General features: G+C 45.5%; 1 protein-coding gene across 6 annotated transcripts in view; it reads left to right on the top strand.

Annotated features, from left to right (window-relative positions):
- The window catches only part of RNFT2 (ring finger protein, transmembrane 2), a 75,793-nt gene that overhangs the window by 6,118 nt on the left and 50,156 nt on the right, over positions 1 to 19,519 (top strand). For all 6 annotated transcript variants that reach the window (XM_039505537.1, XM_039505538.1, XM_039505535.1 and 3 more), the window contains 5 exons: positions 254 to 754; positions 3,861 to 4,339; positions 5,484 to 5,560; positions 7,106 to 7,206; positions 10,501 to 10,654. In XM_039505537.1, the coding sequence (XP_039361471.1) occupies positions 672 to 754; positions 3,861 to 4,339; positions 5,484 to 5,560; positions 7,106 to 7,206; positions 10,501 to 10,654 (894 nt within the window). In that variant the 5' untranslated portion in view covers positions 254 to 671. The remainder of the gene's footprint in view (positions 1 to 253; positions 755 to 3,860; positions 4,340 to 5,483; positions 5,561 to 7,105; positions 7,207 to 10,500; positions 10,655 to 19,519) is intronic.

Genomic DNA, 19,519 nt, shown 5'->3' with positions numbered 1-19,519 from the left:
TGCTTATTCTTCTCCTACTCCAGACCCTAGTTTATAAATAACTTGACCGTGCCCAAAAGATCTGATCTTTCATACATGCACATATTTAAGAAAAGCCTGGAGAGTTTGCTAGTGCGAATTATGTGATTTACCAGGGATGCACTATGTAGCAAAAAATAAAACTGTGTTGTCCTGATGTGACTGCATTTTTTATAAAATATTACTTTTTCTCCCCTCTCCTGTGTGCTTCACATTGCCCTGCAATCTCCTTCAGAAGAGGAGGAGGAAAAGATCTTATTCCTAGACAACAAACAGCCAGTTCGTATGTCACATCTAAGGTTACTGTCGGTTGGCCTGGAGTCCCTTCTCGGATCATTTCATCGTAGGATTCTAAAGTCCATGTGACTTTCAACTTTGTTCCTGGTGCTGTAGAATGTGATCTGGCTCCTTCCTGCCCTGACTGGAGAGCTATTTTTGTGCGCTACCAAATGTCAGCGGAAAACCTTTCAAGAGTTGTTTTTTTGTTTTGTTTTTTTGGTAGTGTTCTAAAAAACTGATACACTCCTGAACCACTGTTCAGAGAAGCAGGTGATTTTTGCCAACCATGTCACTGGGTGAATGGGTGTCACAGCTCTCCGACCCTCTGGGCCTTTGTTACTAGTCCCCCTGGGGATTGCTGATCTGCAACGTTAATGTTGAGTGTGCTGTGTTTCAAGGTGTTAAGGAAAATGCAGAGACGGCACAGCAGCAACACTGATAGCCTTCCTCCGGAAAGGTAAGTCTTCTTTCCTCCCTCGTTTCTTCCACATTCCTCTCCAACTGGCAATATTCTGATTAATTTGTTTGGTGTATTTCATATCTTTTTGGAAGGTAAAAGCTACAGCAGGGGTCGGCAATCTTTGGCACGCAGCTCGCCAGGGTAAACACCCTGGCAGGCCGGGCCGATTTGTTTACCTGCCGTGTCCGCAGGTTCGGCCAATCGCGGCTCTCACTGGCTGCGGTTCACCGTCCCAGGCCAATGGGGTGGTGGAAAGCAGCGTGGGCCGCGGTTCCTACAGTTTGTGTATTAAAGAGACAGAGTCAACATAGTTTAGGCCCAACATTTAGTTTTGTGTATATATACAGTTAAACATTTTTCAAATTCCGCCTAGCTTAAACTCCTGATAACCAAACTTCAGATAAGCCAGAGTTACGTCCCTCAAGATTGTACTGGCTTTTGTGGCACTTCTAAACTCCATAGGAGAACTTCAGGCTATTGTCCTGTGGGGATCCTGAGTGCTGAAGATTTGGAAGTGAACTCTGCAGGAGTGGAGGTCCTCGACAGCTGTGTTCTTGAGATGTTCTTGTGGAACTCCTCAAGAACTTAACTGCAGCTCCCTGGAGCTTAGGTGCTTCAGTAGACTGAAACTTTTGGTTAGCACACCCCCAAATTTTATGAAGATTTTGGATGGTCCCTGAGACCTTCTGTAAACCAGGATTTATCCCTTTGTACATGGATAGATAACGGTATGCCTACTTTATTTTTAATCTTTTTTTTTTATAACTTCAGTGAACACAGGTTTGTTGTGGTGGTAGTTTTCAATGTTAAATTTTTCTTGGGCTAGAGAATGGGGAAATTAAATTAATCAGAAACAAAAGTGAAACTAACCAGTCTAATTTTTCTGTGGAGTTGAAGGAAATGTCTGTCAAGTGAAATGTGAAGCAAAAGATCCTGACCACTTGTGATCATTAATTATTCCATAACACTTTTCACAAGAGCAGGTTAAGTCTGGTCTTCTGCTCAAATTCTGACAGGAAGGTAACTCTTCATGTTAGTGCAAAAGAGACAGGCCATGTATTTCTGTTAAATTATTTTTATGTTCTTGGCCAGCCTCTAGTTTTGTCACCTCACACTTCCCATGATGCTACCTGGCATGTAGTCTGGTATGTGGGCTGAGCACTGGAACAGAGGTTTTGGGAGCTGAGTGGTTCATAGGATGTTGCATGGACCTTCTGACATGAGGTGAGGCTTGTCCTCAGTCAGTAAAAAATGTGTAAAGAACTTTGGGATTGATTAGGTTGAAAGGTGCTGTACAAATTCAGGATTTGTACCATTATCAAATGCAAAAAGTAAGTAAAGTAAAGTGGACTCTAAAAACTCTTTCATTTTTAATACAATAAAGTATTATCACTAACATGGGCAAGGATTATTTAAAAAAAAAATATGGTGAAATACTGGCCCTATTGAAGTCAATGGCAAAGCTCCTGTTGACTTCAGCAGAGCCAAGATTTCACCCATAATGTTTACCTTCACAGTATCCCTTATGTAGCTAGTTAACCTCTTCCCTGGTGGAGGAATAGTCATGTATCCTAACAGCATTGTTCCAAACAACATCAGTGTATTTGATTGGCATATGGACCTGCCCCAGGTACGTTATACTGTCTGTGTTTATGTTTTTGGAGATAAATACAGAATTGCTACTGGTGTAGCTTCTGTGTCCAACCCTGATTCGGGGCATTAAATGTGTCATCCAGTATGTATCTGGTTAATTCTGAACCATAGAAAATGGTACAGTGTCTGGTTGCTTTGATTCCTTGCGGGTGCCTGCACAGAGACTCTGGGAGTGGGGTGTGACTATGAAAAGCCTTGTTTGGAGCTTGCTTAGTGGGGAAGTGCCCAAGAGGGAGTTGGAGCTGGTTCCAGAGCAAGATGAAATTCAAAGCTGTGCCGAGTAAGAGGTCTAGGGAGGGTTATGGGCTCGGGGGGGGAGACCGGCTACGGGAAGGTGCGCACACTGTGTATGTACCTGTGTAATCTCAGCTCGTGAGCACTGTTTCTAAAGTTGGAGCCTTCCAGGGATTAGGATCCGGAGAGACTGTAGTGCTGCACTGAGTGTCTATTTGTGGGTTCGACCTATTGCTGATCTTTGTAGTTATTCTTTTTTTCTCTCTCTCTCTCAGTGTTAACAAGTGTTTACTTTGCACTGGGCATTTTCTTGGCTAGCGACTTGCTTTGGGAATTGTCCCCTCTGTTCCCACTGCCACATGGGGTCATACCTTCCATACATTCACTGTAGAGCCATGCCACTGAGTACAGACAAACGGAGCATATTTTCCCTGGGCATGTGGCATTAGGAAGAAATAATGAGATTCCTGAGCCTCTTCTTGGAAACTCTCTGTAGGCTGGTGGGCTGTCTCCCCAGCACAGGAAGGAACGGATGCTGTGCCCAAGTCTGTTTCAGACCCTTGCCTCAGGGCACAATTTATCAGTGAAACACAAAATTCATATGTAACACCAAAACAAATGCAGGTGGGCATTCTCTCCCCCTAAATACCCTGTTGGATCATGTGACAGGGAAGTAGCTCCTTCTGGCTGATTTACCCCATGTTGTTATCATTTGGCTTTCCCTCCACACAGTGCCAGGATGGCAGTTGGCCACCGTTAAATAAAGTGGGAAGAGCCTGGCAACTGGAGCTGTTAGGTCATTTATTTGGGATGACACAGTTAATTCACTCGTGAGTAGTATGGCCATCCCAGATTCATACCGATAACAAATGTACACCACTGCACACGGTGTTTTGCATACACCACATGTTTAGCGTCAAAACCATTTTAGAGATGATGTAGAGTTTTAAATTGGCCTGTAACTGGGCTGTTTTTGGGAACCCTCCAACTTTGATTTAAAAACCCAGCAAGGAGCTCAGGAACTTTATGACCCATTTGAGGGGTGGGGGAAAGCAACACTATTTGACCAGCACAATTGAACTGCCTAATGACTCCAGCCATGCCAAGGTGAATCAAATCCACCCTTGGTGTTCTGGAGAATCAGGAGGATGCCTTTCCCAGTGCACAGCCGGTTGTTTGATGGTTCCCACTGTGGGGGTCTCTCTCCTCATTGCAGAAGCCGGAGTCAGACAGTCAGTTCTGAGACCAGCGTGGATGAAGGTGGAGTTTTCGAAGGTTTGAAGGCCGAAACTCCCTCACCCCAGCAGCTTTTCTCAGGGCTGGCAGGCATCCCATCTGGTACCATCCCAACTACCCCATTCCAGTCAGGTTTGGTCCTGGGTTCCTCAGCAGGAGGCGGGGATGTGTTCATTCAGATGCCAGCCCCAAGGGAAGAAGGGGCCAGCCGAACAGAAGGAGCTCCATTCCACCACCGGCAGCAGCCCCATCACTATCACCATGGCCACCATCGGGGATCCTCTCTGCTGCACATGGCTAGTGGAGACCGCCACGGACACGCAGAAGACAATCCTGAGGACCAGCCGGGGACTCCTGCGCCTGCCCTTTCGGAGCTGAAGGCTGTGATTTGCTGGCTCCAGAAGGGGCTTCCCTTCATCCTGATACTCCTGGCTAAAGTTTGTTTCCAGCATAAGCTTGGTAAGCAGCCAACTCGCCATCTTCATTTGGTTCCAAGGTTGGTTCAGCAGCTGGGTCCTGCTGCAGTGTCCACTGTGTTTGTCTCTGTAAGAATTCTTAGAGGTATCAAATTCAGTGGGCAAAGGGTACCTAGGCAGACAGGGGTGACGCTACCTGTCTTTGGGCCTTTTCTTCCCCTTTAATTTCATTATTTGCTGTTACAGTTGAGTGAGGCCCATGTTTGATGTCCTGTCCTGCCATGTGGCAGACTCTTGTTCTGTTCTTTGCCTTGGTCTCTCTCCCTGCCCCTCTCCACCAGGGGCTGAGAACACGGTGAAGAATCCTCACTCAGCTCTCCGGGGCAGAGGTGGGATGAGAATGCTTATAGCAGCCTCTGCTGGTCGGCTCTTGTGTGGCGCTGAAAGTCTCGGAAGGGATTCGAATCGTGCTTGGCTGGAAGGATGGTAGTTGGGAGATGGGATGACCAGTTAAACTTTACAACTGAGATTTTTCAAAGCTGCCTAAAGGATTCAGGCACCCAATTTCCTTTAATTTGAATGGGAATTGGGCATCCCCTTTTAAATGTTCATTTGTAGATGGCGTATGTAACTGTCTTGTGAATATTTGTCTTTATGGACACTGATATCGCTAGCTAGAGGAAGCCATAATGTGCAAGCCGCCTCACCGCACATCAGTCCTTGCCTGCAGCACCCCTCAGCCCTGGGTCACAACACAGGTTGGCCAGTGCACCTCAGTCTTGATCTGCAGAACCAGCTGCTATTCCAGTCTTCCCTCCTTTCCTAGCTCTGTTTGTGCAATTCAGCCATACCGTGCAGTACCTTTGCTATTGTGTTCCTGGGTCTCTCATGAACAGAGGCTGCCTGTTTCTTCAGTATTGTATCAAATTGTGTGGCAGCTTGTGCTTCAGGGCATATACGCACTGGAAATGGCCATGATGCATTCACATTAATTTGGCTTGTGATCCTAACCCCGCTCTCCGGAGCTTAGCGGTCAGTGTGTTAGCATCCCCCACTATATCCAGCAATTACAGGTGTTGGGTTTGTTTGTTTGTTTTAAACCTAAAATGTTGACTATAAAATAATTTAACAATGTGAATACCCCCTCCCTGGCTCAACAGCTGTTTGACGGGTGTCTTTCCTTGCAGGGATTGCTGTGTGCATTGGTATGGCCAGCACATTTGCATATGCTAACTCAACTCTCCGAGAACAGGTCTCTTTGAAGGTGAGTCCAGTATCTTGCTCTATGGTGTTCTGAGACATTGCTCTTAATATGCTAAATAATGCTGATGCCAGATCTTGTCTTGCACTTTGTGGATGAAACAATGAATGTGCACAGATTTCTTTGCATATATGAATACTCTGTTCCCTCCCTGCCCCCACACAGCCTCCCTGTCTTGCGGGAAGCCTGGTATAGTGGTTAGAGAATGAAAAATCAGAACTGGTTTCTATTCCTGGCCCTGCCGCTGACTTGCAGTGCAACTTCAAGCTCTGTGCCCCATTTTCCCTATATGTAACAATGGAAGTGATAATGCCCCTTTCGCCAGGGTGCGGTGAGGCTTAATTCATTAACGCTTACAGAGAGCTTGGAGATTTTCAGATGGAAGATGCTATAGAAGTATTACTTATTAATATGCTTGGTGTTCTGGTTACATCTTAAATAAACCAATTGGCTTCTTGGTTTATAGCCTCATTGGGATATCTCAACAGCATTGCAGGGCCGGTTTGGGGCTGCATTATCATATAGATGATATGTGAGTGGCATAAATATATAATTATACACACATGGTAATGAAATAAATGTGACAAAATGCAGACTGATGGGATAAACTAGGTGTTAATTATCTCTGTCTTGCACATTTGGCTGCCTAACCTTACCCTGTCCGTTAATCCAGTTGCTTGAAGACTCAATCTAGCATTCCTCTGAACAGCTTCAAAGAGCCGCATTTTTACTAAATAAACCTGTCCAAAAAATTCTTTCTCGTTTTCCCTCCCAAATGTGGAATTCCCTTCTCAAAATTACACTGATCCAAGGCTCAGAGGAGGTAACCTTCAGACCTTCACACATGCTGAGTTTAGGATCTAATATCGTGTCATTCATTCCCATCTTCACAGATGTAGAATTTAAGTTCTGTTGGTTCTTTCATTTGTTCAGTTGTTTCTTGATTATAAATCACATGCACTGAAACCTTCCTGCATCCAAACACTGTCCATTCATGCTCTATGCAGTATGTTCTAGATATGATGAGGGTCTAAAAGAGTCTAGGTGGTTTTTTTGTTGTTTTTTTTTGTTAAAGCTACATGTTTAGATGTGATAGGTCCAGTTATCAAATGTGTCCCCTGATAAGGCCATCCAGCTCCTGCCTATGGAAGTTCAAACCTATGGTACAGCGTATCTGCTCCTCCTTATCAAGCTGAGTGTAAGCATGCAGGATTTGGATGTCCTGTTGAGGCACCCACCCTTGAAAACTGGGTTATGTGGGTCTGACTCTCCCTTTCTGCCAGGGTAATTCTCTTGATTTCAGTGGAGTAACTCTGCTTGACAAACTAAATGAGAGCTGATTCTGGTCCTGTTTATCTATGTCTGTACCTTGCTGCCTATTTTTATGTCTCACTCCCATGTAAATAACTAATTACTGAATGCTTAGAAGTGTGTGTCTGTCCCCTGGGTTGGTCTCACATTTTTCAGCAGTTAAAGGCTTGGGTGCACAATATGCATGTTCCCTTTAGACTTTTGAATCTGTCTTGTCTGCCTCTTGTTTGTGCTCAGGAGAAGAGGTCGGTGCTGATTGTCTTCTGGATCCTGGCCTTCCTCCTGGGAAATACCTTATACTTGCTTTACACTTTCAGCTCCCAGCAGCTATACAACAGGTGGGCATGTGGTAAATCCTACCTGGTGGAAACAGGTAGTAATTGCCAGGGTGGAAAAGAGGTTGCCCACCTTCTCTCACACTTTTGGGAGATGCGAGTGTAGTTCCATGGATCTGCCATCTCTGCTACGGTAAATGGGAGGAAAAGCATATGGGTTACTTGTTGCCCGTGGAAGCTGGGATTTTCTATTATGGTGTAATTGAGCTATAGAGAGCCAGTTTGCTGGAACCAGATGAGAATACTGACCTTCATTTTCCCTTCCCACAATGGCTTCTTTCCATTGCTGTGTATCAGGCTTTTATTCTGTTACTAAAGATGGACTTGAGTAGTAACGTTTAGATTTGGATCCAGAGCCAAATGTTCCCAGCATTTGGGGGTGTTTGGATCTGGTGCAAATAGGGGCTAGTCTCCAAATTTAGTTATGGAGCTCAACTCTTCTGAAGCTGAGGGTTGTAAACATCCAGGGTTTTGGTTGGGGTCAATCTCTTGTTACAATGATAAAGGAAGAATTAAATGCCATGAAGCTATTGGAGTTAGGCTAAGCAAGTGTAACCAGGATAGATGAGGTGAAATAATGCAAAGGCAAATTTAGGCCAAACGTTAGGAAAATTGGTCTGACAATGAGATCTGTTCCCCTGTGGAAATTTCCCAAGGGAAGTTGTGGGAGTCCCACTGATTGAGGTTTGGAAGTGTATATATTCAAGAAATCGTTGGAATATGAATTGTATTGAAGAGTCTTGCATCAGATGAGCAATAATAGCTTAGATGAGATCACAGGTAGAGCCTTTCCATTTTTAATTGGGATAAGGCAGTAGTAATAGAACCAGCTCTTCCCTGGAAAAAATACATATTAAATGGTAGAACGATTCTATGCTCAGAACCGTGGCACCCAACTGAATTTACATTATTAAACCAAATTTATCATTAGCAGTTATTAGAAATACCTGTGTCTTTAACTGTTGCTTGGAGAAAAATGAGTTTCATTTGACCCCAACACTCTGAATTATTTTATTTAAAAAAAATGTGACTCTCATCTGGGATTCTGCCTGGGTGTTTGGAGTGAAGGGGCTGCTATAGTGTGAATCAGAGTGGAAGCAGATGAGTGATGGGACTATGAGGGAAAGTTGCAGTTCAGAGGCTCCGGAGGGAAGGATTGGGTCAGAGTGGAACAGGAGGAACAAGTTGGGAGAATGTGCTGGAAAGGCTGCCATAGTGGGCAGCCGGGAAACAGAAGGCAGGAAGGGGGCTGCTGGGAGGCTCTGAGGAGCAGGGGGGTGAGATGGGGGTGTGGGGGAGCTGATGAGGATGATGGAGATGTGGGGGAGCTGGAAGGTGAGATGGGGGTGTGGGGGAGCTGATGAGGATGATGGAGATGTGGGGGAGCTGGAAGGTGAGTTGGGGGTGTGGGGGAGCTGATGAGGCCAGGCAGATTTGGAAAGAAACAGCAGAGTTGGGCTGGGAGAGGGGCAGGTTAGTTCAAAGGGTTCCAGCAAAACAGGAACATTGTGCCCCTGTGTTTGGGGAGTGGTGAGTTGAGGCGAAAGGGTAAAATATATTGCAAACGCTGACAGAGAGTTCCACACCAAGGCCTGATCCCCCACACAGTGCTCCGTGTCGATGGAGAGGTCTGTCTGTGCGGAGACCCTGGCAGCAGTGGGGCCCAGAGTCTTGCACAGGCTTGGGAGGTTAGAAATCGCCATTCACTTTTTGTTCCTTTCAGTTATTTTTCATTTCCTGATTTTGCTGCTGTTTTTGTGTATTTATTTTCCTAGCTCACAATAATATTTAAGTCTCTGATTTTGTTTCTGTTTTTAGGGTTTAATTTTACCTGTTGCGCTGTGCCAGAGTTGTGAGTATTTTAATTTCATGCTCAGGCTTTTTGTTTCGGGTTTTTCTTTTTGTTAAGTTTTTGCTTTTCACACGAGAGAGCTTGGTGGACAGTAATAGTGACAAGAAGCCCCTTGCGACTGCTGAAGAAGGACCTGATTTAATTGGTACCCCATGCAGTGGTTTCCTGAAGTACTGGTATGCTAGGCTCGTCCTGCCTAGGGAGCAAATATTCAACTCAGTGTCCAGCCCGAGTTGCTGGACTGGGGATGGCGGGAGGAGGAAAAAGAGGCATCTTTCTGCTGCTCTCTGAAGGCTGTTCTAGCCCATGGCTGAAGTAGACTTGCACGTTCACTAATGTGTCCCCAACGCAGGTGCGGGGGTTAATCAGAGCGTGTGTGCTGCAGCGGATACTCTGACCCTACCGCACCCATGCCCTGCTTCTTCCTGGTCAGTGAGAGCTGCTGTGCTGAATGCCTCACGTGGGGCATGCATGTCTTGTAAGGCACCCCGGAATCCAGCCTTCTGTCTCTCTGAAGCAGAACCATGCTGGTTTCTGCTGCCCATGGATCCTTTGCAGCTGCAGGGTCTGCGTGCTGAGCCCTGCTGGGTCACTGCTCTCCACCGCCCACTAATTTGTGTTTGCTGGAATCCATGACCGAGCTTGGATTCCCCTTTCTATAGGTTTGGAATACGTGCACTTCAATAGGCGATGCTGATTCACAGAGCCCAGCGCTTAATCGGCCTCAAAAGTTTGCGAGCCACTGTCTCAGTGCAGTTACCCCATGCGGAATGGCCCTGAGCATTCTGCTGTGCCTGATGCGGTGCTGCCCTTGTCGCATGCCTGACCTGCATTCCCAGCGAGATTAGTGCTGTGGAGAATGCTGCCCCGGCAGCAGTTCTGCCTTTGCCAGAATGTGCTTTTGTGGGGTTTCAAGGCTGGTCTATGCACATGGTGCTCTTGAATTGGCCTGTGCTGTTCCTAATGAGAAGTGGCAACTACCCACAGCGCAGCTCTGAACTGCAGCAGTGTGCATGTTTCAGATCATTCCCCAGTGGTAAAGATGGAGAGATGTAGGTGGCTTTTCCTTCAGGAATAGGATTGAGGGGGAAAACGTGGGCACCAGAGCTGCTGATATTGGGAACACCCCCCTGGAGGGAAGTTTCTTTTATCAGCCTGGAGTGCAGGGGTTAACTTCCACCATCGGCTTTGTGGATGACTATGTTCCCTTTACTGAAAATGGGCAAGTCTGAAGCCATTGACCTCAGTGGGGCTGGATAAGACCAGGCATGAGTCACAGGCCGGAAGGGACTAACCTGCTGACCGTGCTTCTGTTACACTTGATCTTAAGAACCTGTGCTCACGTTTGGTGGAGTCCCTGGGCTCATTCTTTGTCCTGGAGCTTTGATGAAGGGCAGATCGTGGGCCATTCATTAATGTTTGGGTCTTGCTGTCCTGCTTTTCAGCCTGATATTTCTGAAACCCAACCTGGAGAGCCTGGATTTCTTTGACCTGATGTGGACTGTGGGGATCACGGACTTCGTACTGAAGTATCTCACCATCTCTTTGAAATGCCTGGTCGTTGCCCTGCCTAAAATCATTCTGGCTGTCAAGTCAAAGGTAAAGGACTCCGCTTTCTTCCTGGTCCATGTCTGATGGGAGCCACCCAGTGAAACCATGCCTCTGAGGTTAGATACAGATTCTGCTTGGTTCTTGGCTGGGTGTGCAAAGGAAAGGGAGTCTCCATTTCCCCAAACTCTTGCATGGTTTGTGTAAAGACCAGACAGATTTTCACTCCCATGTACAAGGTAGGGTGGGGGCTGCTGGCTCCCTCCCTCCAAGAACTGCATATTGCCCCCAAAAGGGAAGGGGGGAGGTGGGGCTGTAGCCAGCAACAATGGATGAGAGTGAAGCCCTGCCCTTTGCTACAGGCTGTGGGCAGTTTGCACTATCTAGCCTTTTGCGAACAAACCGCCCGCCTCCCTCCCTCCCTCCTTCGGCTGGAAAAACAGTGGATTAAAGTGATAAAAATTGCATGCTTTGTGGAAGACAAGCATCCTTATCTGTGTAACTGATAACACCTTAGATTATTTGAATGGAATTTTAGAAATCTGATTTACCGTGTATGTAGTAGAACTGGTCAAAATTTTTCAAATATCAACATTTTGATGAAAATGTGATGTTAAGGAAGAAGAAATCATGGAAAGTTTTGATAAAATTTTTGCACCTATTTTCCTGGGTTATTTTTTTGACTGACTGTAGAGTTGGTAGCAACTTTTCTGATACATATACTTATTAATTGATACAATCTCATAGACTCATAGACTTTAAGGTCAGAAGGGACCATTATGATCATCTAGTCTGACCTCCTGCACAATGCAGGCCACAGAATCCCACCCATCCACTTCTATAACAAACCCCTAGCCTATGTCTGAGTTATCGAAGTCCCCAAATTGCGGTTTGAAGACCCAAGCTGCAGAGAATCCTCCAGAAAGTGACCCGTGCCCCATGCTGCAGAGGAAGGCGAATCTCTCTTCCTTCCCTCACCATTCCTTTTTTTTTAACCTGAATTCTAGCATCATTCACTGTGTACAATGAAACTAAACAAGCCAGGGTCACTTCATGTTTAGAATCCATTTCATTTTCTGGATTTGGTTTCCTAATGTGCATGCAGGATCTCAGTGCTGTTGCATCTGAGTTCTTATGGTAGGTGAATGTTTGTTTAAAAAAAGTGCTTTCTAATTTTGGGCACTGAACCTGAGACGCCCCCAAGGGGCTGATCTTCAGAGATGCTGGCATTCTTCCTTCTGAGTCAGTACTTATCCAATCCTCCAGCATGTTCAGGGTAAATTTTGCTGCTGTGATTCTTGGATGAGATGTGAAACTCTGGTTCTGAGCTCTTGTGTTCACTGCAGACCTGTAACACTCTTTTTATTTTATAGTTTTACAAGAATAGATGTGTTAACCCAGGTGTTCTGGGAACGTTCCGGCTTAAATAATTACTTTATATCACCCTAGAGGTTTGTCTGCACACAGGTTGAAGCAGTAGAACACCTCCTTCCTGTGTGGATGCAGTTATATGGGTGTGAAGGTGCCTTGTATGGGTATAGCTTATTCTTGTAAGGGAAGGGGGAAAAGCTATATCCACACCTTTGCACCCAAAGTAGGAGCAGTACCTATTTAACTACTTCAGCAGAAAATTGCACCCCTAACTGAAATTGTTCTGTCGATACTGAAACTGTGTGTAGACCAGGTCTCAGTGTATGATGTTTTTCACTTCCTGTCCTAAACAGTTGTGTAAAGTGCCTGTTCACGATTAGAGCTGTCATGTTCTCCTTGCCCCCACCCTCAACCCATCACCAGTGGTGGATGTGGTAAGTAGAGCTTGTGGATCAGTTAAATTTTGGTTGCCTTTGGAATGAAAGACACAATAGAAATGCAAGATATTACTATCCTCGTCCCTTACTGAAAGTCTCAGACAAAGCACTTAAAGGGAATTTTTAAAGCGGGAATAGTTATGCTTACAAATAACATGGGTGGCAGGGGAGTTGAACTGTTTGTTCCTGCACACCAGGGGTACTTGAGATGGTTATTAATTTATCTCTGGCGATTGTCCAGTTCTTTTTTTTTTTCTATTATTGTTATTATTTTATTTTGGGAGATTAATGTGCTGGGTCAGAGCATAATCCAGCTTGCAAAAAAAGTGATGTGAATAGTCATCCCAAGATAAATTGCTGCACTGGAAAAGGTTCACAGCCTTTGCTTGCTTGTCTGAGAGCTATCCCAAGTACTCATTAATCCTTGTCGGGGGAGAAGAAAGAGACTGGGTCTTTATTTGCAGCTACAGTGGGAGGCTGGTAAGATCACATCTGTCAAGGGCCTATAATGGCTTGCAGCACAGATGCTTCATTTTTAATACCTTTTTCTGCACAGTGATATTTCTCCAATTTTTTTTGAGTCCCTTTTTGTCTTGAGATGTTGTTGATGGTTTCTCTGTCCCTTGACATCTGAGGCTCTGTTGCTATCACTTAATCATGGGCGTGCGTACACACACACACACACACACACACACACACACACACACACACACACACACACACACACACACACACACACACACACACTTTTCTCTCTACATCCATCAAGCCATTTGGGGCTGTGATCTGTTCTGATCTTAAAAACTAAGCAGGATCGGACTTGAAGGGGAGACCTCTAAGAAAAACCCAGCTCACTACAGGAAGTGCTGTTAGTGATGGAGTCGAGCGCTTTTTGCTGAGCTGACGCCCCAGCGTAGTTTTAGGGGGCAATGAGATGCTGGAAGTCCCATTGGTAGAGGAGAACCCAAGCTCTCGTCCACTTAAGAGTACTGAAGATCCTATGGCACCTTAGGGGATGTCTGTGCTGCAGCTGGAAGCATAGGGTAGATAGCTCAAGCAAAGCTAGTCATGCGGCTGTTTTTACCGTGCTAGCTCAAGTGAACCTAGAAAGTGTCTGTCTCCCCAGGCTGGGAGGCATGCTCCCGTTTGCAGTGTAGACATACTCTTTGTGGTTTGGCCAAAATCCATTCGAGGTATTTATAGTCTGACAGCTCCTCTTGCAATGTCAGCTGGATATAGTATTCTTCACTTTCTGCCCAAAATTATTATTATGGCCTTGCTGTTTGCAATTTAAACAGCTGCTGCTTTCCATTTCATTGATGGCTACAGCCTAATGGTGGGGGATGTGAATCTTATCTATATGTGGCTAATGTAGCAAAACGCTTTGGGATCCTTCAAGGTGAAAGCTACCAGAGGAATGTCCACTTAAAATCACAGTGGAGAGATGGATGCTTATTTCAGCTGCCATGAGATTAATGCTGGTGCTACTGGTTCTTCTTCCTGATCAAAGCAGTGGTTTCCAGCTGCCAGGACCAGGACCAGGAATGGAGAACCTCATGCCACCAGTGAAAGAGATGATATAGTTCAACACCATGGAGAAGGTGGTGGGGAGAAGGGGGATTTTCTCCTGCGTTTGCTGGCAGTGCCTTTCTGGTGTTCAGCAATGGTTGTAGTGAAAATAGCTAACGGGGGTCTAATTCATAGCCTTTTATCTTTCTCAGTTTGACTTCAGACCAGTCACTTTCAGATTAGTCCCATCTTTCTGAGTCGAAAACTATTCTGGCTTTTCTGGCCACTCCTCAAGATTTTCCCACCCTTCATCAAAGTTCCCAGGCTTTTCTGAACTTTATGTGGCTTTCCCCAATGCTCTCATTCTCCTCTTTCTCTTGGGCATGTAGAAAATCCTTGGGTTGGGAGACAGACTGGGAAGAGAGGTTTTTATGAGAGGTTTGATAAGCGGGATGGAGTAGTAGTCTGATCCAGGCCAGGGACCCAGGAATTCCTGAGTTCTCATCTCATCTCTGACACTTTGTGTCCTTTGATAAGTCACTTACAAGTTTTCAAAAGGGGCTTCTGTCCTGAGTGGCCAACTTGAGATAGCTGGGCCCTGACTTTCAGAGGTGCTGAATACCTACTATTGGGACTACTCACAAGGGCACAGACTTAGGTGCATGCATGAATCTCTTCAGGACCAGGGCCCAAATCACAATGGGCCATATTAAATGCCCTGGAAATTTGGGAGTATTTGGGTCTAGATCTTTAAAAGGAGTGATAAGTATTTATTAATACTGTTATTTCATTAAAGTGCTTTAAAACAATTGAACCACTGGATTTTTTCCCCTTGTGTTTATTTTTCCCTCTTGAAATGGAGCTTCTGGTTTCCATGATTCTCCTGGGGAAGATGGGTAATACAAAACAGGACCAGGAAAGCCCTTTTGCCGCACTGCTGTTTCAAGATGCTATGAAGAAAATTTGTCCCCATCCATTGTTTAAAAGGCTCCAGCAATCAAGATTCCTAGGATGGAAGCCTGGTTCCTTTCTCTCTTACCTCACGCGTTTTTGCATCGTTCTCTTTCTTTTTTTGTTTTCCCCCCTTTATTCCATTCCCTGGAAGAGCAGCAAAGATTGTTTAATAGCCACATGGGGAGGGGATGGGAGAGTCTCACATGCACCTGGGATTTCCTAAACTGCAATCTTCAGTAAGTGTGTCTTTTCTATTTATTTACTTCTAATTCCACACCCACCAAGCTGTCGTTCCTTAGCAGTGAAAATGAAAAGCTGCCATTTATAGATGTACAACAATAGAGGCCTTCGCAGGCCACATGGCTCCTGCAGTTTAATTTACTTTAATTCATTTTATATTGAACCAAATGATATTTGTTGGGGTTTTTTTTAATGGAGAGCTTTCAGCATGTGGGGTGGCAGCCAAGCCCCCCTCCTGTGGAAATTAGGAACCCAGCTGCTATTTAAATTTCTGCTCTGCTCCTCTGGGCTTTTTTAGGTGGAAAAAGAGGCCTTTTTTAACATTGTGGGTAGTTTACATTCTGTCATTATAGACCTGCTCCTGCTCCCATTAAAAACTCCCCACTGGCTTCAAAGGTGCAGGATTGGACCCTGTGCCTGAAATTGCCACCCTTCCACTGCTCGATTCAGTGTGGGAGACATGGAGGGTTCTTTTGTGTAACTCACATTCCATGGCTAAGTTTTTCCCAATCCTCCCCAGCAGCGTGACTGAAAAACATTGGTTTGTTCCGATAGTGGTGCTAGCCCAGGGTGTCGTTCCTTTCCCGTCCTTGATGACACCTGAGTCTGCAAAGGAAGAGATGACTCAGACATTCACGTGACACAGCTCGTTACTGGCAACAAACTATGCCTTGATCACCACAAACCCAAGGGGTTAGGGTGCTTAGCGGTATCTGAGTGCCTCACAGTCTTTATCGTCGTAACGCCTCTGTGAGGTACAGCAGTGTTATTATCCCCATTGTACAGATGGAGACCAGGCACTGAGTTGTCCAGGGTGTTTGTGGCAAAGCAGGAATTGGACCCAGAGCTCCCAGACCCTACGCTAATGCTCGACCCATTGGTCCCATCCCTTCTTTCCTTCCCTGGGAACCATATGCAGATTCTACAGCAACTTCCCCTAATTTGGGAGCTGTGGCCGGAAGAGGTGGGACTCTGTCTTAGAGGGGCATTTTATCCTTTTCTTTCTTGCAAGAAAGAGTGGCTAAACCACAGGACTGGGCATCACGGAACTGGAGCTCTGTCACCAGACTCCCTGCGTGATCTTTGGAAAGTCACTAAAGCCGCCATTTTCAGAGATGGCCACTGATTTTTGGGTACCTTAGTTTTTTGACTTGCCAACTCAAGAGATCTGGGGCCTGATCTTCAGAAATGCTGAGCATCTACAACTCCCAATGACTAGGCAGAGGTCCAGTGGGAGTTGCTCACGTTTACTGAAATTGAAAAAAGAAACCCCCTTTTGATTCATTCATAGTTAGCCTGCAGTGAGTTTTCACCTATCTTTACATATTGGCAATAGTCTTTTCTTTTCTTTTCTTTTTTTTTTCATCCTACCCAACCTGTTTCCTTTCTTGTGCTGGCAAAGAGGCTCTAAGAGAGAGGGATTTTGGTCAATCTCCCTGCCGTCCTGTGGTCTGAAAGCCAGCAGGTTTCTCTTAGGATGCTGAAGAAATCTCTCTTCTTTTAGGATATGTCCTAACAATGCTGGCAGCTGGGCAAGGATGACTCAGAACTTCTCCAGGGTGACAATTACAGTTTACAGTTGTCTCTCTCTCTCTCTCACACACACACACACACACACCATTAAAAGAACATTAAGGTTGCAAAGTCAAGCACTCCGAAGTTAGGGAATACCAGAGTTAAGGCTGCCCATACAACCTCAATTTGGCCCGTTTGTGCATATGCTTTATGAAAGTCTTTAATTACATGAGCACATGCTATTTTCTCCACAGGACCCCTCACATTCAGTGCACTGGTTCAGCCTGCTCTGGGAATGAATCAGGGTTGTGTAGTGAAGGACACTGTTCTCTGTAGGTCCTCTGCTTCATTTCTTGCAGAAGTTGGAGGTGTGTAGTGAATGGAGCGAGGATGGCTTCATGGTTAAGGCAGCTGAATGCTACCCTGGAGAACTGGATTCTCTCTCTGCCTCTGCCACAGAGTGTCTATGTGATGCTGGGCAAGTCACTTGAACAGACTTTTCACAGGTAGTCAGTCAGTGTGTGTTCCTCGTTTTCAGCTTGCCTGGTTTGAGACTCCATGGGCTGATTTGTTGAAATGCTGAGCGTGCACAGCTGCAACTCAAGTCAATGGGAGCTGTGATTTGAACAAATAAAGTGTTAGTGGGAAGCACTCAGAAACATTGGGTCCTAGGCCTCTCAAACTGGGCACCCAAAATTAGTGGACACTTCTGATCTTAGTCTCTCTGTGCCTCAGTTCTGCATCTGTGAAATGGGGATAGCACCCTCTTACCTCTCTCCTGGGTGTTGTGAAAATAAATTAATTAATGTTTGTGACGCATTCAGATAGATAGTATGGGGATGAGAGCCATAGAAAAGCCTGTGCGGAAAATAATAATTCTGGCTTCAGAACAGGGTTTAAATACTGTGCAGTAAATGAGGCTTGAGGTCACGCATGGAATGATATGAAGACAAAATATTGAATATCTGCTCGTTAAATGAGCACCATCCATCCTGTGCACTGAATGAAGCAGAAGGCTTGTGAGGAAAAAAGTATGTGATCATATAATTAAAGACTGTATCATAATGCATACACACATGGGGTCTCAATTAAGGTTGTACAGGCAACCTTAATTCTGGCATTTCCTAACTTCTGACAGTGCAACCTTCATAATATTTTTTCCCTAGTTTTGTGTGCAATTTCCTCTGGGGGTGGGGGAGGAGGAGGAAAGTGAAAAAAGAAATTCCATCATGTCTCATCACCTTTAGATCTGCCACAGAGACCTTTGCCACTTGAGCTAGTAGAGGAACTGATAGCAATAGTAGGTTGTCATCCTCTATGTGGACCAGCACCAGAGGAAAATGAGGCACATACTTTGCTAGTGACTTTCACAGATAATTGCTGACAGTAGAGGAATGGTGAGACTTTGGGATCTTGGGTTCCATTCCAGACTCTGGAAAAGAGTGTTCTCTAGTGGTCACAGACCCTTGTGTCCCCTCCAATTTGTCACTGCCCTAGTCCTATCTCTTCCCCATCACTGACTCCCCATCCCATTCCCAGTCTCCACTCCTCAAGCTTTTTATCCCAGATCCTATTTCCTTTCCCAACCAGTTCTAGTCCTTGCCCCACTTTGGCTTCCTGTCCCAATTTCTCTTTCTCTCCTTTTCCCCTCCCCTCAACTTTTCCCCTCTACATTCTACTCATGCACTTTCCTCCTCCTCCTCCATACTGGACACCAGCCAGGAGTCAGAGAGAGCACAGGAGAGATAGAAGCTCTGCTCATAGTTCTGGTTCCTTGTCCTGGAGCAGGTGAGAACTGCAGTTTCAGGAAAAGTCCTCCTCAGCCCCTGCACCTCTGGTCTGCAGCATGCTCATCTGCTCTGTTGGGATGGCACTTGTGCAATCCAGTCACACGAAAAAGCGGTGGGGGGCTGGCGAATGCTCGGTGCGGACAGAATCCTCAGATTTTAGGTGATGCTCTAACAAGTCTCTAAGAAGCATGTACAAAGGGAGATTTTTTTTCAAAGGCTTATAGCTTAGCCAGATTTCTGAAGATTGTGATGGGAATAGCAAAAGGCATATCCTGACAGAGGCCAACTCCAAAGTGAGAAGGTGCTGGACCTTCTTAATGGAAGGGTTGTACAACTAATTTATTTTTAACACTGGCGAAGCAATGGACTTTTCCCTGACCTCATTATCAGAAATAGTAAAGGAAACAATATTCCTGCTAAAAGAGAGGGTAATAAGTAATAATTGGAGATATACCAATCTCCTAGAACTGGAAGGGACCTTGAAAGGTCATTGAGTCCAGCCCCCTGCCTTCACTAGCAGGACCAATTTTTGCCCCAGATCCCTAAGTGGCCTCCTCAAGGATTGAACTCACAACCCTGGGGTTTAGCAGGCCAATGCTCAAACCACTGAGCTATCCCTCCCCCCCTCACTTATTTTCAGGCTTATATCTCTGCCAGTGTTTTGTGGCTATTTTGAGATTTTTTCCTAAATTTAAAAAGAGGCCAGTGTCCCAGATAAATGTCCTGGAGGGTGAGGCTTGGTGTACCTGATGGGTATAGACTCTGTACTCCATGCTCCCAGAAGGCAATGCTTTTAATTTTGTTGGGGCAACATTTCATATGGCACTCTTTCCTTTTATTCAGTCTCGTTTCGCTGTCTTTGTAGCTGCACCCATCATGGCTGTGATGATATTGTATCTGGTTCCAGGGTTCTCTTGGATGGTCATTCTGGTGGTGTGAGTCATCCAGGATGGTACATACCCATTTCATGCTGGTAGCTGCACTCCTTTGGGGCTGCTAACACATCTCCAGGCTGCTGATATGTCCTCCAGTTACCAGTAAAAACCCGTGGGACGTGCTAGCCTAGAGGAGGTGACTGAGTTGGAATTACATTAACACTT

The sequence above is a fragment of the Mauremys reevesii genome, linkage group 18 (assembly GCF_016161935.1).
Source record: "Mauremys reevesii isolate NIE-2019 linkage group 18, ASM1616193v1, whole genome shotgun sequence".
NCBI lineage: Eukaryota > Metazoa > Chordata > Testudines > Geoemydidae > Mauremys > Mauremys reevesii.
Note: the sequence above shows the minus strand (reverse complement) of the source record. Positions and strands in the feature narration are given on the sequence as shown.